This window comes from Acinonyx jubatus, chromosome D1, assembly GCF_027475565.1.
Source record: "Acinonyx jubatus isolate Ajub_Pintada_27869175 chromosome D1, VMU_Ajub_asm_v1.0, whole genome shotgun sequence".
Taxonomy (NCBI): Eukaryota; Metazoa; Chordata; class Mammalia; order Carnivora; family Felidae; genus Acinonyx; species Acinonyx jubatus.
In genome coordinates, this window is record NC_069390.1 from 73,305,097 (window position 1) to 73,329,697 (window position 24,601).

General features: G+C 47.3%; 1 protein-coding gene across 4 annotated transcripts in view; it reads left to right on the forward strand.

Moving 5' to 3' along the window:
- FAT3 (FAT atypical cadherin 3) overlaps positions 1 to 24,601 on the forward strand; it is a 667,592-nt gene that overhangs the window by 600,229 nt on the left and 42,762 nt on the right. For all 4 annotated transcript variants that reach the window (XM_027040010.2, XM_027040011.2, XM_027040013.2 and 1 more), the window contains 6 exons: positions 2,021 to 2,410; positions 4,936 to 5,150; positions 6,366 to 6,503; positions 7,710 to 7,853; positions 11,151 to 11,348; positions 14,452 to 15,250. In XM_027040010.2, the coding sequence (XP_026895811.1) occupies positions 2,021 to 2,410; positions 4,936 to 5,150; positions 6,366 to 6,503; positions 7,710 to 7,853; positions 11,151 to 11,348; positions 14,452 to 15,250 (1,884 nt within the window). The remainder of the gene's footprint in view (positions 1 to 2,020; positions 2,411 to 4,935; positions 5,151 to 6,365; positions 6,504 to 7,709; positions 7,854 to 11,150; positions 11,349 to 14,451; positions 15,251 to 24,601) is intronic.

Consider the following 24,601-nt stretch of genomic DNA (forward strand, 5'->3'; position numbering starts at 1 on the left):
TAGATCTTCCCCCTTTTTTGATGGAGTGCTCCAGGCTCACTGGCCATTGGATTTCTTTTTTCTCTTTGCATTCTCTTATGGCCCCAGCCATCCTCATGGCTCCGCGTGGCCCTGGAACCGGGTGGTGCTCACATTCATAGCTCCACGTGGACTCTCCTCTGATCTCCAGCCTCCTGCACCGGCTCCCTACCTGAGTATCCGCTTACATATAAAATGCCCATCTTGAACTTAATCTGTCCAAAGTGGGGCTCCTAGTCTGTCATCCGAATCCTGGTCCTCCTGCAGTCCTTCATCCCAGCCGACGGCAGCTCCCTCTGAGTCATCCTGGGATCTTCTCTTTCTCTCACGGCAGAAAACAGTCTTTTCTCACCACCTCCAAGTTGACAACACACCGGGGATCACTCCCTTCTCACCACCTACGTGTTCAGAACAGGGCAGAAGCTGACCTCTTCTCACCACTCAGAGGCCACCGCCAGTGCAAGCCACCACTGTCACGTGCCTGCGTTCCCACGGGCGTCAGCCAGCTGTCCCTGCTTCCTCGCTTGCCGCCCTTCCTTCTCTTCACAACCAGCAGCCTGAGTGATCCTGTTAAAATCTGAGGCACACCCCGTGACTGCCTGCCTCAGAGCCCTCGGCTGGCTTCCTGGCTCAGCACCGCAACCCCACGTGGGCTGCTCCCCAACCTGCTGTCACCCTGAAACCATCTTCTCTTTCTTGCTTCCTGACTGTAGTCACACCGGCCTTCCCGACAGTGCCCTCCAACACGCCAGAGGGGCACTCTGCACTTGGGGGTCTCTCTGCCTGCCACGTTCTCTCCCCAGATTAATCTGCACTGTTCTCTGCCTCCCCTCCTTTGGATTTTTATTCAAGGGCCAAGGCCTTCCCTGAGCACCTTATTTAAAATTACCACCCTCCCCTCCATCTCCCAAACTCTCTCTCCTCCAAGCACTCCTGGTCCCCCCTGTGGCTTTGTCTTCCTTTTTACCCCCTGACCTGCCATTTGTTTTACGGATTCTTTATTGTTAATTTATTACTTACTCCCACTAAGTGTAATAATTTCCTCAAGAAATGGTTGACTCTTGTCCATTGCTAAAATCTCTAGCATCTAGAGTAGTGACGGATAGATTCCAGATAAACATTTTTTGAAGTAATTAATTTGTATTTCTCTTTTGGTGGCACATCTTTACCCCCGTATTTATTGGCACCTTAGAGTTTTTCTTAAAGATGCATGGGGTTCTCTAATATATGAAGAATACCCAACCATTTATGATATCTGTTGCCAATATTTTATGTTTTTTTATTATTTAAGTTAGTTGTATATGTTACTTACATACAATGTTTTGGGGTTTTTTTAACGTTTATTTATTTTTGAGACAGAGAGAGACAGAGCATGAACGGGGGAGGGTCAGAGAGAGAGGGAGACACAGAATCTGAAACAGGCTCCAGGCTCTGAGCGGTCAGCACAGAGCCCGACGCGGGGCTTGAACTCACGGACCGCGAGATCATGACCTGAGCCGAAGTCGGACGCCTAACCGACTGAGACACCCAGGCACCCCACATACAATGTTTTTTTGAGAGAAAGAGAGAGGGAGCACACACACATGAGTGAGGGAGGAGCACAGGGCGAGAGAGAAAGAGAGAGAGGATCTCTTGGCTTTTCAGTTTTTAAGGCATTTATTTATTATTAATTTATTTTGAGAGAGAGACAGAGAGAGCGAGTTGGGAGGGGCAGAGAGAGAGGGAGAGAGAGAATCCCAAATAGGCTCTGCACTATCAGCACAGAGCCCAACTCAGGGCTCAAATTCATGAACCATGAGATTATGACCCTGAGCCAAAATCAAGAGTCGGATGCTTAGCTGACTGAGCACCCAGGTGTCCCTGTACATTTTTATGCTTTTGTAGGACCAAAGCTGTTGGCTTCTGTCATTACTGATCTTCTTTCTATGAGTAGCCATGATATTCTAGTGTAGACCGTCATCGAACAGCATTCTTCTCGCTAACGTTCTTGCGTCTCCCGCAGGCATCAACAGGAAGGTGGTGTATTCCCTGGCCGACTCTGCCGATGGGTTCTTCTCCATCGACGGCTCATCAGGCATCATTATCCTAGAGCAGCCGCTGGACCGAGAGCAGCAGCCCTCCTACAACATCAGCGTCCAGGCCACCGACCAGAGCCCCGGCCAGGCTCTCTCCTCTCTTGCCACGGTCACCATCACTGTCCTGGACATTAATGACAACCCCCCTGTGTTTGAGAGGAGGGACTACCTGGTGACGGTGCCTGAGGACACCTCCCCTGGCACCCAAGTGCTTGCTGTTTTTGCCACCAGCAAAGATATTGGCACAAATGCCGAGATTACGTATCAAATCCGGTCTGGGAATGAACAAGGGAGATTTAGAATCAACCCAAAGACAGGTGGGTAAACAGCAACCTGCTTAGAATTCACAGCTTCCCTTTTCCCCTGCTTCTCCTAACCATCTAACTGCCCTCTGGGTGGCCTCTGCTTCTTCCTCTTCCTCCCTCCCAGTGGAAGCACATCACGCAGACCCCAGGGTGCCTTCTGACACTCTGCCTCTGCGCCTGCCCCCTGCCAAGTTGTAAGCTCCTGGCTGTGGGCTCACTGGGCAAATACGTGACCTCCAGGTGGGCTCCAGGATTTCTTGTAGGAAGGTCTGGGAGCAGTAAGGTGGTTCATAGATGGGGACAGGAAATAATAATTGCGCACCGAGCATAAGGGTTTGCTTCTTTCCCTCTCTTCTCTGTTTTTGCTCGATTTCATTTTGGGTTGTTTTACTTGGATCATGTGTTTATGTGTTTGGAAGTGCTCCTGGAGATGAGCATCCCAGTGCCCCTGTCCACGCTCAGGCTGCCACTCTCTGGTCACCTGCCAAAGAAGACATTGCTAAGTGGTGTGCGTGGTGATATGCAGGCCTTCTCAACTGTGCACCCCAGTCAGCTGGAACCGGCTCTGTATGAGTCCTGTCCACAATTCCCAGTCAGGACACTGTCCTTTCTCACCATGCCCTTTTCAAACTCAGGGGCCATGTGGCGTCACCTAGGGAAAACACGCCTGGAGATAAATCAAGAGAACAAAAGGAGAACCCTAGGCCTTTCTTTCTATTAGGGAGTTAACTATTGGGAGCACTTCTGGTAATAAAGATGGTAATAAAATAAAGATGGTGATTCAAGAAACAAGTTGGGATATTCTTGGGAGAGTAAACATACTCACCCTTTCCACTATGTATTTTCCTAGTGTTTGTATTCATATTTTCACAGCACTTTCATGGATAATCTCATTCATTTACCTATTTCCCTATGAATAGTCATAATCAAAGCCATCCCATTTTTCAGGTGAGAAAGATAAGTCTCTCGCACTTTGCGTCCCAACTCCCTCGTCATCACACGAGAAAAATGCACTTGCTGAACAGGAAACTCATAATTAGCAACATCTATTTAGCAGGTTGAATACGCCAGACTCTTATTAATTCATTGGTTATTTCTCGCATTTTCCATATGAGAAAAACAGAGCTTCGAAGAGGTTAAGTAAGTTCCCCACTGTCCACTGTGAATCAGTAGAGGACCCAGGATTTGAGCTCAGATCTTCCTGATTCTAGAATACGTGCTTTCACCTCTGTAGAGCACTGCTCTGCTGGGGTCGGGGGAGGTGCAAAATAAGGAGATACCGTTCCTGCCCTTAGGTGTAGGGAGGTGGAAATAGCAATGAAAGAATTGCATTAGCAGCTTCTCCCAGCAGTACCTCTGTTTATTAAGGTCATTACTTCAAATTAAAATGTATGGGATTTTCCTCATTTAAATACGTGTTAGACTTAGTCTGTCTAGTTATGGCCATTGTATATGAACACCACGGGGAAATGGTTAAGTACTGTTTAAATTTGGCACTACGTAACGAGACTGGGATACAAAACAAAGCACTAAGGGTGGTAATTGCTAAGAAAACTTAATTATGGGGAGAAAGAGGCTCTTGTTATAGGTATGACTTCTGTTTCTCACCTTAAATAGAAGGGCAGCTTTAGCAGCTAGAGAAGGTGCCTGTCTGGAAATGTGAATGGATGTGACATACTGACCTTGGTCCTAATGATTGTTTTCCAGTTGGTAGAAATGCCCACGAATGCCCTTGAGATCTGCTCTGCAGGCAGTACAATGACCAGTTACCAAGTGCAGAATGCAGAATTGAGTCACCTCACCAGAAAGGGATAGAATGGGAAGGAAGAGCACTCATAGAGCCCCTCCTAGAGGTGGCACCCCGCCAGGGCCTTTCTACTTGTTCTACTGGCTTAACTTAAATAGCTTTAGGACGTGGACCTTCCCTCTGTTCTGTAGTTGTGGATGTTGAACTCACACTTATTAGTTGGCCACTAATCCCAGGTATTTCCTTTTCATTAGGTCACTGTACCTTGAGATTTCTGAGATCTTTGCCCTCTTTGTGCTGTCATGGTTTTAGATAAGTGCACTGTAACTTGGCAAGGCACGTTCGTGGTTAATTGAATTCAGTGAAGTTTGCAGATATTCACTTGCTGACCTGGGACAGGATCGTGCAATCACATCCACACATCTCAGCTCATTTTCCATCTGCCTGGGTCCAGTTAAGGGATCATCAGGAGACGCTTATCAGGGATGCCGGTTTCTGGCCCTTCTCCCTAGAGGCATGTGGGTGAATAATGCCGAAGATTTTCAGGCTGCTTGAGAGAAGTTCAGAAAGTATTGTAGAAACATTCAAAGACTTTATTTCTTCAGTGTTGCATCTGATGGATAGCTATGTTTTAACTGACAGCATTAATCAGACTCTGAGATGCTTTCAGCAGGGCATTAAATAAACAAATTCCTGAATGTCTAAAATTCTTGGCTGGAGATGTTGTGATAAATATTGTCATGATTAGGGAACCGCTGACCAATCTTTTTTTCCTAATCTCTCTTCAAAGGGGGTATTTCTGTCTCTGAAGTGCTGGACTATGAATTATGCAAAAAGTTTTACCTGGTGGTGGAAGCCAAAGATGGGGGCACCCCAGCTCTCAGTGCCGTGACCACCGTCAGCATCAACCTCACGGATGTGAATGACAACCCTCCCAGGTTCAGCCAAGATGTCTACAGTGCCGTCATAAGTGAAGATGCCTTGGTCGGGGACTCTGTCATTTTGGTAGGTGCCAGTGGGAGATCCAGATGTCTGGCACTAATAATTCTACTAAAGAGAGTGAAAAACGTGAGCAAAGTCTGTCTCGGATTCTTGTCACACTCTCTCTTTATGGGTCCTTTTGTCCCCGAGGACTCTAGTCAGTCACCAGTCTTTCAACAGTTCTTTCTCCTTCTGTACATTGGAAGGGTCTGATAAATTCATTTATACCAAAGTTTAAGTGTCTGATAATTACTTTCTTCCTGAAAGTGTATGTTATTCAAAAAAACAAAACAGACCACAGAATATATTTCTAATGTCGGCTTCCACTGCTTTGTGACCTTAGATAAGAAGGTATTAGGTGGCTAAGGATAAAAGAAAGTCTGCCTCCCACCCCGCGCATGCACACACACACACACACACACACACACACACATACATGCATGCACTCACACACGCACACAGAGTAGGACAGTTGCATATGGGAGCAAGATTAAGATTGCTTGGCCACTCTTAGAGAAGCTCTTTCTGGAGGGAATTTTTTCTAATACCAGTAAGAGCAAGCCATGTAAAGAGTACATGGGCTCTCTCAGACTTACAAATTACGTTTTGGAAACAGTGAGTTCCATCCTTACCATCATCACCACCCCTACCGGACAGGTCCCTTCCATCCATCCTTATCTCTGGCTCTTGCAGCACCAGGTGTCGGTGTGCATTCTTTAGACACCAGAGGTGGACTTCCCAGGACCACTTTCACGCATATAAATCCCAGCATCACCAATACGGAGCAGCAGGGCAGTGTGTTTGCCACGTGAGAAAGGGAATTTTCTCAGGCTTCCTTAACACAGAGGCGCATGAATTTAGAGAATGTCTGTCTCAGTGGCAGAGACCACGGTTTGCAGAATTGGGAAAGAATCACCAAACTCCCCCTATGAGCTTTAGCTCTACCCTCAGTGGCTCAAGGCCCAAGGAAAATCATGCCTGACAAGCATCAGGCTGTAGGCAGACAAAAACTACTGGAAAGGAGGTGGCTGCTCCAGTAGTGGTGCCTCCCTCCTCCAGCCGAGCCATCCGTTCTTCTGCCGGGGGCATGATGGCTAGCACGTGAGCATAGAGAGCTCTAAGAAAACTGCCAGAGCTGTGCCCAGTTATAAGACCCGGGACCCTTAGAATAAACCTTTTCTCTGTCTCTCATGTCATGCCTTTTATTGTTGTTGTTGTTGTTTTTTGTGTCCCATGAAGCTAATAGCAGAAGATGCAGACAGCCCACCCAATGGACAGATTCATTTTTCCATCGTGAACGGAGATCGGGACGATGAATTTGCTGTGGAGCCTGTCCTGGGACTTGTAAAGGTTAAGAAGAAATTAGACCGCGAACGGGTAAGCTAGTTTAGGCCAGCCCCCTCCCACCCATGCCCATCCCTTCACTGGAATCCACTCAGGCTCCATGAGTTAAAGTAGGAAGATTCTGCATTCCAAATAATGAGAGTAAATAGGATAGGCTGAAATGCAGCATGACATATTTGGGTTAGACCTTTGAGAGAATTTTCTGCCAATAGATGCTAGCAGCTTCTTATTTATGGGTGTCTTTAAGGAGAAAGCAAAGATGTATCTTTCTCTTTGTGTAATGTTTATTTTTTAGAGAGAGAGAGGGAGAGAGCGAGTGGGGGAGAGGCAGAGAGAGGGGGCAGAGGACATGAAGTGGGCTCCGTGTTGACTGCAAAGAGCTTGATGTAGGGCTCAAACTCACGAACCTATCAGACCATGACCTGAGCTGAAGTCGGACACTTAACCGACTGACCCATCCAGACACCCCCAAAGGTGTAATTTTCTGGATGCTTTGAATTTTGGTCCTTCCCAGAGCAAGGAGGCAGGAAAGTACCTTCAGCATTGGGATCCTGTGGTCCTGGTTTCATCCACAGCTTTAGCACTAGGTGAGCAGATATAAAAGGAGCATCTGAAGGAATTTAGGTCAGAAAGAATGATCCAGAAAACTCCTCTGCCAACGTTAAACAAAGTTTCTAAACATTGTGTTTTGTGACCCAAAATATATGTCTTCAAAGTGAAATTACAGGAAGAGATGTCATAGTAGTGGTACTCAAAAGCAGGAAAACCTCTTTAGGTGATATATCCCCATCACTCCTGAAGTTCAGAACTGATAAGGAAGATCAGGGTGACAACCGTCGTGTTTGAACACAGGATGAGAACTGTAGTTGTAACCAGGGGTTGTTTTGTGCGTCCCCACCCCCCACTTCACCCCCGCCCCCCATCCAGGGGACACTTGGCAATGTTTGGAAACATTTTGGGCTGCCACAAATGGGCAGAAAGTGATACTGGCTTCTAGTGGGTAGAGACCAGGGATGTTGCTAAACATCCTACAAAGGCACAAGTCAGCCCCCGGCAACCAAGAATTACCTCGGCCCCAGAAGTCAGGGGTGCCAACGTTGCAAATCCCTGGTCTCGAGGACCAAGAGGGAAGGTGGCTGATCTTCAGCAAAGCACAGCCATTCCCGCAGCTCTTCTGAGTGCGTGCAGACTGAAGGAGATGCTGTCCGTCTTCACTGTCGGCCCTCTGTGCTTTGGCAGGTGTCTGGATACTCCCTGCTCGTCCAGGCAGTAGACAGTGGCATTCCTGCAATGTCATCAACTGCCACCGTCAACATTGATATTTCTGATGTGAACGACAACAGCCCGGTGTTCACCCCTGCTAACTACACTGCTGTGATTCAGGTGAGCCAAATCTTGCCTGCTAGTCACCTGTCCTTGTGTGCCCAGCCTTCTTCCTCTGCGATGGTTTACTTACCATTTTTGTAAATTAGTCCTTTAAGTTTAACTTATTTTTTGAGAGAGAGAGAGAGAGAGAGCACAAGCAGGGGAGAGGCAGAGAGAGAGGGAAACAGAATCAAAGCAGGATTTAGGCTCCAAACTATCATCACAGAGCTTGATGTGGGGCTCAGCCCCATAAACCGTGAGATCGTGACCTGAACCAAAGTCAGATGTTTGACTGACTGAGCCGCCCGGGCGCCTCATTTTACTCACAAATTAAAACAATGGTTTTTGGGTTTTTTTGCCTGATACCAATTCATGCCATCATGAGACGGGTATGAAGAGAGCCTGATTCTTCCACAGCTGCTGACTAATAAATAGTCATAAGCACTGTTGCCGACGGGGCTCTCTCAAGTGTCGGGTGCTTTACATGAGCCACTTGTCCCCCCCACAGCCTCGTGAAGTGGGAGGCTGGGGCAGCCCCCACTTTATGCTGAAGGAGCTAAGGGCCTGAGGGGCTAAGTAGCTCACCCAAGATCCTGCAGCTGCTAAGTGGTAGAATCGGGGTTTGAACTCAGGTCAGTGTTCTGCAAAACCCATCCTCTTCACAAGGACAGGCTGCCTTTCAGCTACTCTGTGCTATTCTGGCAACAGCAGGAGATTGATACAAACCATCTCATCTCTCCAAAAGAGATTGGGCATCAGGATAGAGCTGCTACTCATTAAAATCAATCTTCCATAAGCAATTTATTTAGCACTTTAAATCCACCTGCTCCTTAAAATTAGGTTGCAAGATGGAGTAGCTGGCATTCTATTCTCAGGGGGAATGACTCTTCTTCCCATCTATTTTTTTTTCAAAAGATGTTTCGGGGTTGCCTGGGTGGCTCAGTCAGTTAAGTGTCCAACTTTGGCTCAGGTCATGATCTCACGGTCTGTGAGTGCAAGCCCCGCATCAGACTCTGTGCTGACAGCTCAGAGCTTGGAGCCTGCTTCAGATTCTGTGTCTCCCTCTCTCTCTCTCTGCCTCTCCCCCGCTCGTGCTCTGTTTCTATCAAAAATAAATAAACGTTTAAAAAAAAAAAAAAGATGTTTCATGAGCACAGTGCTGGGTGCCGAGCTATCTCCTCTTCCTGACCACTGGAGGCTCCGGGAATCCAGTCCAGGAATGTTGTCAGTGTGGAGGACATAGAGGAAACAGCGATTGATACACGTGTTGTGGGGGGCCTCAGAGAGTCCTGAGAACCGGCTCTTGCCTGATCCAGTTTGGCCTCAGAATCACCTCCCACGGGGTCTGAAGGCTTTGAGGGGAGAAGGTGAGATGAGAGTGAGCCAGGTCTGGAGAGACCCCTTTGGAACAACATCAGGACTTAGTCTGGCCGTCACGGCCGGCTCCCCAACTCTGAGATGTCCAGGAGTCAGGCGGAGCGGAGAGGCGCTCGCTCATAAAGCAAGCAGCCCCGGCCTCTTTCCTGCCACCTTGTCAACGAAATCGGATTCCTTCAGCAATGGTATTCAGGTCGTCCTCTCCTCTCTGATGGTCTTTCCAGCGGCTGTGCACTCTTGTCCCCCTCCTGCTTCCGCACAGCTTCACCTAGGGGCTGCCCCTTCCTGCATTTCTGTCGCTCTCAGATGGCCCTTCTCCAGGACCGCCTCCCACGGAGGCACTGTCGGCCTCGCACAGCCGGTGTGCTCGCCCCAAAACAAAATGGGCTTTGCCCACTCAACATTCGGTTTTATGACACACATCGATCAGCTTGACAGCCTGTTTTCACATGCACAACAGGAAGCCAGCAGTGAAAGAAACGAGAATCGCAGCCATGAGCAGTGACCGCAGCTCCTATCTGCAGCGCCGGGGCCTGTCCGTGTTCTCTTTCACCCTTCTTTCTCAGATGGTGACCCCTGGGGCACACATTCTGTCTCTCTCTCTGTGTCTCTCTCCTGTAGAGGAAATGGCCTTTATAAAGTGAGCAAACAAGTCAATAACTCTCCTATTTTGTGTGGTGCTGAGCATGCTGTCACTGTGAAATAGTAAATCTACATGGGGCTGAGGCGGTGCCATGGCTGATTCCAGAGGGAAACAGGGTCTCTAGTTCCTGATGACCAAAAGGCCACTTGAGAGAAGGAACAAAGTAAGACGTCTTTTGAGGTCCTTTTCTCTTTCTCCTTCAAAAACTGTTCCTCCCTTTTCCCAAGCCAGGACGATTTCCTTTTTCCAACACATGGTTTTCATGAGACTAATTCAGCACAGCAAGCTGAAGCGTGCCCGCCCCGTGCATGACTCCATCCAAACTGCTGTGTATCACGGTCTCCATCTCTGTGACCCAAACTTATTTAATGCTAAATCAGTGTCATCAGAAGGCCTGAACTAATGAAACTGACTTCAGGCCCAAGCTGTGGTAATGCCGAAGTCTAAACAGAATGGGGCAAGAAAACCAATGCCTGGGCTCCAGAGGAATTCAATTTGGCGTTTTTGGAGTGAGGAGAACCTTCAACCCAAGAAGAGCCTTTGTGTTTCTATTTTGGGGAACAGGCAGGAAGGTTCTGCGAAATAATCCTTGAATAAAAACATCAGGGTTTCCAGAAATTCTGATGACTTTAAGGGTTTTCTTTCTCTGCATTCTCAAGTCGAGAAATAGTGTGCTTGCCTTCCCTGTCCTCAAGAAAGACGGGAAAACTGTGTTCTGAGGGGTGAGATACAAAGCCCTAGTTCTACCTGGCGTATGCCTTTGTGTGTTTACTGGGAAGTTGCTAAGATGTGCCCCCGCCAAAGTCTGATGTTGTGACACTGCGTCACAGTGTTAGGGCTCAGCATGATTGTGTTGTGACAAGTGTGACGAAGTGCCTTCCTGTCCCAAAAGGTCGATGTTTCCTTGGCCCGAGAGGGTTTCCGACCTAGTCACAGAGGCTCGTGGGCACCACATGTTCCCAGAGCTGCTTAGGTGAACCCAGGGCCTTTCCAGCCTACAAAGGACAAGATGGAGGCGACACCATCCTGGGACCCTATGAACCTGTTCAATGCGAAGTTCTTGTGTTCTCTCCCGCAGCTCATTGTCTCACGGGGCGGTTGTGGGGAGGCAGCCAAGGATGCGGAGCATGACGCTTACAGACTCCAGCATATTTTCAGAAGACAAGATAATATTACAGGGAATCCCTTCTGCTGAAAGCCCTGTGTTCTAGCCGGTAATGACGGGTTTTGTTTTTTTTTTTAACGTGAAGAGAGGTGTAATTTTATCTTCCTTTTTAATATACTCTTTTATGCAGGAAAACAAGCCAGTAGGCACCAGCATTCTGCAGCTGGTGGTGACAGACAGAGACTCCTTTCACAATGGGCCTCCCTTCTCCTTCTCTATCCTGTCGGGAAACGAAGAGGAGGAGTTCATATTGGACCCACATGGGGTCCTGCGGTCAGCTGTGGTCTTCGGGCACACGGAGTCTCCGGAATATGTGCTGTGTGTCCAGGTACGGCCCCATCCTCTGTCCACATCAGGCTGGCTTTCTCTTTTGCTGGTTTCCGTGCCCCGTGGATGGTTTTTCTTTGTGGAGCAAGTCAACATAATTCATTACCATGCAGGAATGTTCCCCTTTGAATCTCAAATTCAATTTCACACCAATAAAAGCGGCCTCTTTGTGTGAAATTGAACAGGAAGGAAGGGAAGCGTCATTGTTCAGAAGGGACTTTCCCATAGGGTGTACCAGGCAGACAGTCCCTGGGCCCGAATCTGCATTCTCAAAATTCCTAGGGTTCTAATTGACCCAAAAAGACAACTAATTGGTCGAGGCTTGCTGCTTTATACTGAGTAGACTTTGCCACATTACTCTACTTGGCAAAGCTTCCAATCTTTGTCCTAATATGATTGAGACCTAGCATGGCCTCTGCTTTTGAAGAGACCTTTGCTTGGTAAGTTTTCCCAGTGAGGCAGGAGGGGACCAAGCACTCAGATGGCAGTGGTCTCCCAACATTTTAGCTTCCTCAAGGTCAATGGCCTTGTAAAATGAAATGGGACAAAGGGACAAAAGTGGCAGGTATGCAAAGGGTGTGGATAAGAGCAGGAAATGAGTTCCCAGGAATTAATTTTGCCAGTATCAAGATTTGGGTCCCATTAGTGAAACCAAGTGATTTTTTACTCATTGTTGCCACAGAGGGCAACCTAAAGTCATTATTAATGGTGGCAATAATAACAATAATAACCCTTTATATGTGTGTCACATTCCATTATGTTCATTATTTCTTCTGGTAAGTTATGGCTTGCACTGCTCTATGTGACCTTCCAAATTAATGACTCTTGGCTCTGAGCATGCCAGTGAATGCTTTGGTTGCCACTCACTCCTCCAACAATGTTGAGTGAATATTTTTTAATGTTTATTTAGTTCTTTATTTTTGAGACAGAGAGAGAGCACGAACAAGGGAGGGGCAGAGAGAGAGGGAGAAAGAGAATCCCAAGCAGGTTCCACACTGTCAGTGCAGAGCGTGATGCAAGGCTCAAACCGTGACATCATGACTTGAGACAAGGTTGGACGCTTAACTGACTGAGTCACCCAGGCACCCTCGTAAATAATTTTATATCACAGTATAGGTACCAAGAGCAAGGACAGACTTTCAGTGCCTTGTCACAGGAGCTGGTATAGTTTTTTACCCTCTCTGATTGTTAGAGAATAACAATCTCTAGAGATTTCACATCTCACACCTTAGAAACACCATAGAGAACTTCCCCCTCCTAGTCCCTAATGTTAAATTACCACCAAGTCCTGAGTTTCTGCCTTCATAAGGTCCCCATATGCGTCAGTTACATGTCCTTTGTCATCGCCCCACTTCATTCACTACCTCCCTGTTCACTCATTGTTGCAGGAGCCTCCTGGGTGACTCCTCTGGCTTCAGCCTCCTTCTTTTCTGATACATCCCTACACCCCTCCCTGAGTAATCATTCCACTTTGGTTATATCGGCCCCCGTGAACCAGGGCTCAACCAACTACAGCCCCAAACACATCATGCCCTTAGCCTGTTTTTATCAATAAAAGTTTATTGGAACATAAGCTTACCTATTCATTTACATATGCTCTGGCTGCTTCACACTGGAACCATAGTTGATTAGTTGATAGAGATCATATAACCCCCAAAGCCTAAAACTATTTCTATCTAGCCCTTTACAGAAAAAATATACCAACTCCTTCCCTAAACTAAAACCATCTGTGGCTCTCTAGTGCCTGAAGATGTGGGGTCTGCAGGCAGAACTCCGGCCCCATTCTCTCCAATTTTCAATTTTGACGTCCTTCGGCAGACATGGTTTTCCAGTCCTGCTCAGTCCACAGGTCCTCTAATCTATCACCTTCCACCCAGCAGCTCCATGCCTTTCTGTCATCTCTCTGCTCTCTGACATTTGAGTGGGCAACCCCTAGCCTATGAAGTCTATACTTATCCCTCTCCTTTGAGGCCCTCCACAGCCTGACTTCAAGTTGAATCTCATTTGCTAACTTATCTCTTCCTACCTGACTTTTCCATGTCAGCATCTCTGGTTCATGTGGTTGATCACATAAAGTATGTGGTGATTTTAATAGTAAAAATAACAATCACATTAACTCTGAGGTACAAAGTACTTCCGTGGGTCAGGCCTGTGCTAAGCACTTTGCCATCATGGTGTCTTTTCATCCCCACCGTAGTAGAATCCTGTGAAGTAGGTTCTACTATTATAGTCATATTAAAGGCGCAGACATTTCAGTTCAGAAATGTTAAGTAACTTCCACAAGGCCAGACACGTAGTGAGTGCCTGAGTCAAGATTTGAACTCGGGTCCACGTGATGCCCAAGTCCCTGCTTTTACATTGCCTTCCACATACGAGGACATATCTCCTCAGATTTCATCTGACCTCCAAGGTCCACCGCATCCCTCCATCCTCAGACACCCTCCCTGGGGACCCCGTCCACAGGAATCTACCCGTGTCTGAAGTTCTACAGCACTGGCTACCCCCATGCTGCGCACAGAAGGGTTCAGGAAAGATGTGCCATCGGGTGCTTCTGTCAATTCTTATACGTAGAAAGAAGGCGAAGCTTTTCCAGGCTACCTATCTTTCCCTTCTGCATTCCATTTTTTTATTCTGTACCTTAATTTATGCAATTCACACCTCATGTTATTTCTTCAGTGTACAGAAAGATGTCCTCTGGCCCAATCCAAAGGAAAGAATTGCAAAGATTGTTCCTTCAAGTAAGAACACCACTTTATGTACGATGTCCCCTGTGGCTTCTGTTCAAAATGAAAACAAGGCCAGTGTGTGGTGGGCATGTGGATCTCAGAGCAGCCTCCCTTCTCCTTCCCTGTTCACCCCCAACGGCTATACTGTGTGCATATATTTTATCGTCCATAACAGAGTGTGCATGTAAAGACCAAAGCTGGTAAATCACTCCTCTTACTTCAATGCACGCTCTCAGCATTTTGCAGAACAGTAACAGGGGACGGAGGAAGAAGCAAACACGGGTAGAGGAATAGACGTCTTCTCTCTGAATTTTGTTGTTCTTAAAAGTGTTGTGATTTTTCTTAGTTCCTTGCCTTTCTCCCTCTTGGTTGTTTTAGGCAAAAGACTCCGGCAAACCGCAGCAAGTTTCTCACTCCTACATCCGCGTGCGGGTCATCGAGGAAAGTATTCACAAGCCCACAGCCATTCCCCTGGAAATTTTCATTGTCACCATGGAGGATGATTTTCCTGGTGGGGTCATTGGGAAGATCCATGCCACAGATCAAGACATGTATGATGTGCTCACGTTTGCCCTGAAATCGGAGCAGAAAAGCTTGTTCAAAGTGAACAGTCACGATGGGAAGATCATCGCCCTGGGAGGCCTGGACAGCGGCAAGTACGTCCTGAACGTGTCAGTGAGTGACGGCCGCTTCCAGGTGCCCATCGATGTGGTCGTGCATGTGGAGCAGCTGGTGCATGAGATGCTGCAGAACACTGTCACCATCCGCTTCGAGAACGTGTCCCCTGAGGACTTCGTGGGGCTGCACATGCATGGCTTCCGGCGCACCCTGCGGAACGCGGTCCTCACCCAGAAGCAGGACAGCCTGCGCATCATCAGCATCCAGCCCGTGGCGGGGACCAACCAGCTGGACATGCTGTTTGCGGTGGAAATGCACAGCAGTGAGTTCTATAAGCCAGCCTACCTGATCCAAAAGCTGTCCAACGCCAGGAAGCATCTGGAGAACGTCATGCGCATCTCGGCCATCCTGGAGAAAAACTGCTCGGGGCTGGACTGTCAGGAGCAGCACTGTGAGCAAGGTTTGTCCCTGGACTCCCACGCACTCATGACCTACAGCACGGCTCGCATCAGCTTTGTGTGCCCACGTTTCTACAGGAATGTGCGCTGCACCTGCAACGGTGAGTGTGGCTTGCAGCTCCCTCCCACCTCCCATGATCTGAGTAGGCTGGGCCGCCATTCCTGGTAAGCAAGCATTCGTTCGTTCCCTGATCCAACATAGTATTTCCTGACCACCTACGATGCACCAGGTCACCGTGAGAGATGCTGGGGCCAGGGGTAAATGGGACGAGCTCAGCCCCTACTTCCGCGGAGCGTACAGCCTACTGAGCTGCCCAGGCGAGCAAGCCAGCAGGAGCCCGTGTGTTGAGTGTTATTAGGGGAAGTACCAAATCCTGCCAGAGAACCCATCCAGAGGGAAGGTTTCCAAATGGGCTAGGATAAAGGAAAAGTAGGAATCAGACAGGTGGAAAGAGGTAGGGGAGGAAGAATATTCCAGGCCGGGATGCAGCTCGTATGAGGAAGGTTCAGGGCAGGAGAGAAGCCCCCAGCAGGGGAGTGGGAGAGAGGTTCTGTCGCTGGAAGGCAGGGCACGATGACAAATGAGACCTGTGAGCAGGCTCAGGGTTCACACAAGAGCCATTAGCCGGGATGAACACTGTAGGAGTTGTCCCAAGGCAGGAGGAGCCATGGGCCGAGATGCAGGGAAGAAATGACGTGCTCTGCACAAAGAGCACGACAGCTGCAGAGGGGATAGACCAGCTGGGGCCAGGCCAGTGGCAGGGCAACAAATTAGGAAGCTATTGCAGAGGGTGCAGGCAGTTAGATCTGCTTCAGTGAAAAACGGGCGCCACGTAGAGGAGCACAGCCAGGGGATGGACCCTGCCATCAGAGCAGCAGAGATGGAGTGGCTCAAGTTTGCTGATGTAACTAGAGTCCCTGAGCCTTGACCTTTCCTGGGCAGAGGCCATAGCTGCAGAGTCACGTGTCCACGGTGGTCAGTGAGAAGTATTGCTCTCTGCCTCTTTTCCTCTCGACGTGTGGAGCCATAAATTCACTGCTCTCTTCTAAGAAAATTACACCCGGAATTTTTCTAGCCAGCGTGAACTCAGCCCAAAGGGACTGTGGCCAAAAGAGAGGCCATTTGTAAAACATCCCTTTAGGTAACTGGGGACAGGTAGGGCCCCTGGCCTTTTCTCTTAGAGAAAGTTCTTCGTTGCAGTTTGAAAAATAAGCTCATCAGAGGAGGGCTCTGGAGATCACAGCTCCTTCCAAGAGTCATTTTGACAGCTTCCAAGCAGCCCAAAAAGTGCCGGCCACTCACCGGGTGGTACCCAGTGAATTCTGTCTGTGTTTTCACCAGGTAGACGCAGGGACGTCTGACCTATTGAGTATGTAAATTAGATCCAAAGTAACTCAAAGCATGCATGCTAGATGCAACGTATTTCTGGCAGATGCCACGAACATGCAGGATTTATGAATGCCAGCTGTCCGGCTTTCCCTAAATTTCCTTTGTAGGCAAACTGATTTATGCACCAAAGCTCTGCTATGGCCTTCATGCAGTGATTCACGGCAGGGTTCAAAAGAGGTTTGAACAGGACAGGGCAGACCCTGCAGGAGAAACTAAACCAGCTAATTAATCCTTGTGCTCTGAGAACTCATTTCAGTCAGCAAAAATCTGTGGCGGCAGCAATGTGCTAGGCACTGAAGATTCAGAGTGGAGGGGTGCCTGGGTGGCTCAGTTGGTTAAGCGTCCTACTTCAACTCAGGTTGTCATCTCACAGCTCGTGAGTTAGAGCCCCATGTCGGGCTCTGTGCAGACAGCTCAGAGCCTGGAGCCTGCTTCGGATTCTGTGTCTCCCTCTCTCTCTCTCTGATACTCTGTCTCACTCGCGCGCGGCGCTTGCTCTCTCTCTCTCTCAAAAAAATGTAAACATTAAAAAAAAAGTTATAAAGATCCAAAGTGGAAAAGATTCAGTCCCTGCCCTTAGGAGCTGACTACTACAAAGGCAGCTTGCAGGGACCTATTTGCAATAATGGTGTCCTAATAAATGCTAGGAAGTAGAAAGGACAAAATCCCTGCTATGTATGGCCAGAGAAAAGCTTTCTGTGGACATTTCTGTACCACGCACTGTCTATGTCCTGGGTCTTGAGGGATGAGTAGGAGTTAATCAAGAGAAGACAGAGAAGGGCAGACATGGCAGAATTTCTTGAAAGAAGGAATTTAGAGGGGTGATTTTTTTGGAGAGAAGGAGGTTTTTCATGAGACAATAATGTTTTAAATGCAGTAAGTTTTTAAGGTGGTGACCTTGCCCAGAACTCCTATTCTCTGATCCCCACAAACCTTTCCACTCCCGGTAAAGCCAGAGTGCCAAAAGGTTTTGTGATTTAACCCCCAGGCATCCCACGAAGATGCCTTCTTGGTTTGAAAAGTGAGCTTTTCCAGGGCACCTGGGTGGCTCAGTCGGTTGAGCGTTCACTTCGGTTCAGGTCATGATCTCACAGTTCTTGAGTTCAAGCCCCACATCGAGCTCCCTGCTGTCAGGGCTAAGCCTGTTGGGATCCTGTATCTCCCTCTCTCTCTCTACCCCTCCTCCGCTTGCATTCTCAAACATAAACCAAAAACATTTTTAAAAAAGTGAGCATTTCCTCAGAGAGGACAGTACATAGTTTCAGGTTCACCTCAGAGCCTCTCCTTACCTTCAAGTCACTCTTACAATTAAGCTGTAAAATAAAATACTGGATTTTAGTAGTAAAAAGACTTCAAAAGGTCATCTGGTCCAGCCCTATTTTCAGCAGGTGATGGACAATAATCTCCACTTGAAAAATGTGGTAGCTCCGTGCCTTGCCCAGGGCAGTCTATATAGACGTAGCCTGGGTGATCCTAATGCTGGTGGTCAGGAAAGCAAACTTGGAGACATCTCACAGCAAGATAAAAGAGGAAAAATTTCCTGCAGGTTCAGGGGGCAAGCTCTTAGTTAGAAATAGAAATAGCTCTCACTTCTTCTAAAGTGTCCTCTAATAAAAATACAGTGAGAAACTGTTAAGGAAAGCATTAGACATTTGAGGCATTTTCTCATTGATTGGATGGAGAGGCAATCGAATTCAATAAATGCCCCCCCTTAAAACACATGCACACACGCATGCACACACACACACACACACACACACACACATGCACAACTAGTATTGACTGTTCATCAGTTTACTCTGGAATCTTGGCAGATACAATAAATGGACTTTTCCACCCCTTGGCGGAATAATTATGATGATAAATAGAGGTAGCTGCCTATTCTGGACTGTGTAGCAATATTTATACAGATCTGGCCTCAATATGCTCCTTCCAACTTCCAACTCATCTTTCTCTCATGCATCTTTTTTTGGGGTCCAATTAACAAAATTAGCATCTTGAACCAAAATGCTGAGTTGCTTTAACAAAATGAAAGCAGAGTTGAGGTTTAGTGCCAGAAAGGCTCATTAGATCTAGCATCTAGCATCACATTTGAACAGGACTTCAAGAGATATGAAGTCCTGATGTCATGACACGGTTCCTGGTAAACTTTACAAGTTCACTGAACACTAGCACTTCAGCCTGACACAGGTGTCAGGGAATGGATGGATGCCCTTGAGTCCCTAGAAGGGAAGCAAGTGGACAGAACACCAGGGACAGTCCACAGGGCTGTGCTGACTGTCTGTTTCTTAAAAATTGCATTGACGTTTCAAAAGTCTGATAGAAAAATCTATCAAAAAGGAGACACTTGTCCAGGAGAGTGGATTTCCTAGGAGAGCAGCAGAGTTTAAGAGCGGGGTGTCGATGGGAGTGACAGCCGGAGCTCCAGGTAAAGCGAAGGGAGCGTCGGCCACAGGGGAATCATGGTACCAGCTACACAGAGTGTGTGCAATGGCAGTCCTGCCCTCAGCCACGGGCTATGGCACTATCACAAGAGCTTGCTCGGCCAGGTGAGAGTGACACCGAAGCACATCATTAACGGTGATGCCCGCTGGGCTAGACCTGAAAGGAGGCCTAAAATCAGGTTGGTGTTGGGTAGAGTGCTCCAGGCAGAGGAGCACGAGAGCCGAGGCATGGAGGTGACAAACTGCACAACTGAAGGCAGAGACAGGCGCAACAGCTAGCATTTATTGAGCTGTGACCAGTTACCATGCTGTTTTTCAAACATACATAATTGCATTTAACCCTTATGATAAAGGAAGGGTATTATTAACTTTCCTCAAAAGTGAAGGAAACTGGGGCATCTGGCTGGCTCACTTGATTGAGCATCCAACTTCTTCAGCTCAGGTCATGCTTTCACGGTCTGTGAGTTTGAGCCCCACCTGGGGCTCCCTGCTGTCAACTCAGAGCCCACTTAGGATCCTCTGTCCCCCTTCTCTCTGCCCCTCCCCCACTTGCTCTCTCTCTCTCTCTCTCTCTCTCTCTCAAAAATAAGTAAACATTAAAAAAAAGTAAAAAGAAAAGTGGTATCTTGTTTAAAAAAAAAACTTAAGGAAACTAAAACTTGGGAAGATCAGTTGACTTTCTCAAAGTCACGGAGCTAAGTAAATGGCCACGCCAGGACTCACACCTGGCAGTCTCAAGCCCCGCGCCCTACTGCGTCTCCACACTTTTGAAAGGAACTTGAAAGCTCCCAATTCACCCTCCCACCCGTGACAGACATCCTGTTAACTACATTCCTGGCACAGTAATTCAGCCGGCCTCACAAGATGGACCTGAGACAGTCTTCTCCCTTACAGTGCACCAGAATCTTCCTGCTGGTGATGTCCCCCAGCTTTGTCCATTAGAGCCACACAGAACCTGACCTGTCTGACGCCTCCTATACCAGCTGCCCTCCAGATATTAGAGGGCAGTTGTTATCACCCCCCAAATCCTCTTTTCCTAGACAAAATGCTGAAGTTCCTTTCCTCGCTGAGTGCAAACAAATAGACGCTATAGACAGTTGTAGGGAGTGTAGTTAGGGCCCAGTGGAGGCCCAGATGAGGGAGTCCCCGGTCCCCCTGGAGGAGTCCGTGAAAGGCACTGGAAGCAGTGAAGCTTCTCATGTTGAGTCTTTGCCAGGCAAGCAATGCTGTGTAAGCAAAGACAGCAGTGAAGAGAAGGGCCCAGAGATTTGGGGCACCGTCCCCCTTTCATTTGCTCATCATTCAGAGTGCAGTAGATCCTTTGCCAGGCCCTGGGCAGGGTGCTGGAGGTATAGTGGTAAGTGAGCCTGGCGTGGTCCCCACCCTCACGGTGCATGGACCCGCAGCCTGCAGGGGACAGACCAGGAGCTCAGCTGGACAGGATAGGGAGGAATCAGGACAGTCCAGGGGAGGAATGAATGCCTGGTGACAGCCCAAGGAGCCTGTGATAGGCAGTCATAGTAATACGCATCTAATAAGCACAGTAAAATAAAATTACAGGCTTCTGTGACGCAGTAAGACGCTTAAAACGTAACCTTGAAGAGTTTTTTAAAGGCAGAGGAAAAAATCTGAGATTTGGGCTTACACTTGGGCTGGGGTTTGTCAGGGCTCGTTCTCAGAGGAGAACCCAGTGGTTTCAAAGAACTTTCGGTGTAGCCTCTGAATCTTAACCAGGTTCCCCCTGCAAATGGGGAAGTTTCCATTTTCCACTCATAACAGCTGTGTCTCTGCAGAGCCCTCGTCTCCAGGACCCTCAAGTTCCAACATGCCAAGAGAAGTTTAGGGGTGTCTACCCTAGTGATGACACCAGCTTCTACGTGTGTGGATATTCTCTTCTATATTCCACCCACACGCAACTGCCCCCGAGAGGATGTCATGAATGAAACTTTGCTCAGCCTTCAGCGAAACCATCCAGAGAATATGGCTGAGCCAAGCAAACACCGTTCCAGATGATTCTGTGCTTGTGGGAGAACCACAAGAGACCACTTTGCATCCAAGACCTCTGGAGAAGGTGTTTTAAAACTTCACGGGGGCCAGTAATTAAGAGGGAAGCTTACTGACTTACGTGACATTTGCCAAGACATGGCATCTTGGCAAAGTGTGTGAATTCAGGGTGTAGGATGTTTACCATTAGTTACTGGACAGTATAATGAGGCAGAGACATAAATCAAGAGGTTCAATCTGCTCAAAGTGATGGTGATAGAAATCACAGCTAGACACTGATGTATTAGCTAAAGGCAGAGACTTAACCCAGAGGGTTGTGGGAATACTGGGGAGGCAAGGAGAGAAGAGCCATAAATATGTAGCAAGACCCTCCTAAAACCTCAAGAGGGTCACCTCTCTCCTCTGTGCAGGTCCCAAAGCTCTAAAGCTTCTGCTCAAATGAATTGTATGTTGTCAGCTCTGTAGAAAGTGACCTGAATTTGCACCTGAGCAAGACTTCAGAACGTGGAAACCTCCTTTCAAAGAACAGTCACATTGTGTGCACATTTCTCCTGCTGGAAAGGCTGTATAGAAAAAACACATCTGCCCACAACAACGTGGCCAAGGGGCTGACCCCACAGTAGCCAGGGACACTGATTAGTAAAAAGCTCCAGGCCTTATCTTAGACGCTGCTATGCACACAGGGTTTCATATCATCTATCAGTTTACAAATCATGAATCTGACCCAAAAAAGACACCAAGGAAAAGATGACACTTGAGTTCATGTTTCTGGCATGTGGCTGAGTCAAAACAAGCATCTCCAGTTTTGAGACCGTATAGTAATTTGTTTTTACTTTAAGTTTTTCCCTTTAAAAATTGTTTTCACAGGGGCACTTGGTTGGCTCAGACGATTGAGCATCTGAGTCTTGATTTTGGTTCAGGTCATGATTTCCTGGTTCATGAGCTGGAGTCCCATGTTGGGCTCTGGGCTGGCAATGTGGAGCCTGCTTGGGATTCTCTATCTCCTTCTTTCTCTACCCCTCCCCTGCTCCTACACACACACATACACTCTCTCTCTCTCTCTCTCTCTCTCTCTCTCTCTCTCAAAATAAATACACATTTTTTTTAAAAATTGCTTTCACATACATAAGCCCATTTGAATCTCACAATTCTATGAATGAGTATTATCCTCATTTTTCAGAAAAGGAAATCAAGACTCAGAGAAGTCAAGTGACCTGTTCAGAGCCACACAGTAAATAAGTAGAATAACTGGTCAGAGCCAGAATCCAGGTCTACTGTTTGTCAGCGCAGACCCTTTCCTGTTGCGCTACCCTGGCTTCTTGAGGGGACGTGGGGATGAGGAACAGAGTTTTCTCTGCCTGCTTTATGTTCTCTGAGTTGCTGAAAACATCTGATCCTTCTATCCTTCCCTGACACGCAACACATGGCATCAGTTGGTTTGATAAAGTGCAACCCTTCTCCCTTCGTGCTAACTCTGGCACAAAACTGATGGATGCCTCGAGATGCAGAACATGTAGGTCTACAGCCCCCACCCACCCAAGCTGTCACTGATCACAGCACGAGTTAATTAAACCTGGATTATTTAATGAGAGTTAATAAGATAAACTTCCTACCAGAGGCCAGTGGGAACTGACACCGTTGTCTCTTAACTATTACTACGATAAGGCACTCTCTGCCACCAGAATGGGGGTCTTTAAGACTCTTAACAATAGTAGGTGTATGTACTTCCATGAAAGGGGGACAATATAAACGTATTTCTAAAAACAAGTTAACCACTCAGCATCCATCTAAAGTATATAGGATTATATGTCACTAGAGAATTTAGGGCTTTGTCTGGAAAGAGGGTTATTATCCCCAGGAAAGTGTCCCCAGGACCCAAACATACGGGTACACCTGATGTCAAGGGACACACAACATTGTTCTGAGTCAGCATACAAAGGTCAAGTCCCTCTGACAATATATATGTCAGAAAGGACCTAATTTCTTATCCTTATTGATGGTGAAGAACTACAGTCATTGTACATGGAGAATATTTACTTTGGGGAAACCTCGTTCTCGTAGCTAGAAGTCTGTCTCTATTTGGAATCGACTGCATTTTGCACACATGCTCACATCTGTCCCTAGCTAAGGAGTACCTTACATTTACACTGACCTCCAGACTCTAATCTGCCTTCCTGCTCTGTGGAGCCACGGGTGAGCAGACGTGCCCTGAGCAGAGGGAACTGACAGCAGCAGCTGGAGCCTGCGTGTTTATGGCTGGGACTTGGTGGGGGAGGCCCCCGAGGGTTTTTAATGCATCAGGAGACAGATCACTTGCCAAGAACTGTCCCCTTTGCCTTAAAAAGCCTACGAAAAATAAAAAGGATGAAAAAGAACCTATCGAAGGCAATGGCTGCTAGAATGAATGGAAATATACTTATTGTACATCTAATATTTATTAGTTTGAGAATGCACATATTATAATACTTAAACTAATGTATTTTTTTATATATCCTCCAGCTAGAGTTTTCATAACGGGCACTGGATCTAACATAATCCATTAATTTAGTGGATGCAGTCAGGTGGGTTCTATGGTTATGGCATGAGGAAAGACAGAGAAGCTGTGAGTTTGAACCCCCAGCTGCTGGTCTGAATGGCTTTGTCTTTAACCCAAGGTAAGAGATATGGTGACAGAGTAAGAAGCCTGTGCCAGCTACCAGGGCAGGGCTAATAATAGTAAGAGAAAAGGTGAAAAAAAAAGTGGAAAAGTAACTCAAATGCTGTATTTACTCCAAAATACTGTGTTTAGTTTTTATTATATATGCTTACAGCTGTTTTTTAGACTCTTGGCATAATTCCTGTATTGTCATGGGTCTGAAATTATCTAGCCCTCCTTTGCCCTTTTGAAATAGTGGCTTTTCATCTGGAGTTTTGATAATGCATGGTTTCTTAGCAATGTGGCCATTACACTAGAGCAGAAAAGATACGAATGTAGCACAAGTAGCTGTACCTCATCAACATAGAAATTTAGAGGAAGGTTACCCTTTGACTGGCTAAAATAGGACACGGGAAAAGACGTGTCCATGGAATGGGAAGCAACCGATTTCTTAAATACCTAGATTACTGTTTCTATGTCTGATTGGAAGGTGATGCCCAGAGTTACATCTATTCAATGGGATGCATTTTATGTTTCATTTATGCACATTGCCACCTTCATGTGGCCAAGGTTAGCATTGGGCTGAGTTTGCATCTTAGAGCATATACGAACTAGTCAATCAACATTTAGGAGAGACCTGGAAGCGTGCAGGCCATCTGCAACTGAAATGAAGCCAGGCATGGAGACAGCAAAGAGTCAGCTGACAGAGTTGTGAACTTTTCATGAATGAGCCTTAACGCATGCATGCAGTGAGCCACTAACCATGGCTGGCTCATTCCCTTGAAACACAGTCCCTTGTTACTCGAAGGATCTCATCCTTCAGGCCTGAGTTTAAAATGCTCCCTTCTTTTATTTTTCCTTTAAAGTTTATTTATATTTGAGAGAGGGAGAGAGAGACAGAGCATGAGCAGAGTAGAGGGAGAGAGAGACACACACAAAATCCAAAGCAGTTTCCAGTCTCTGAGCTGTCAGTGCAGAG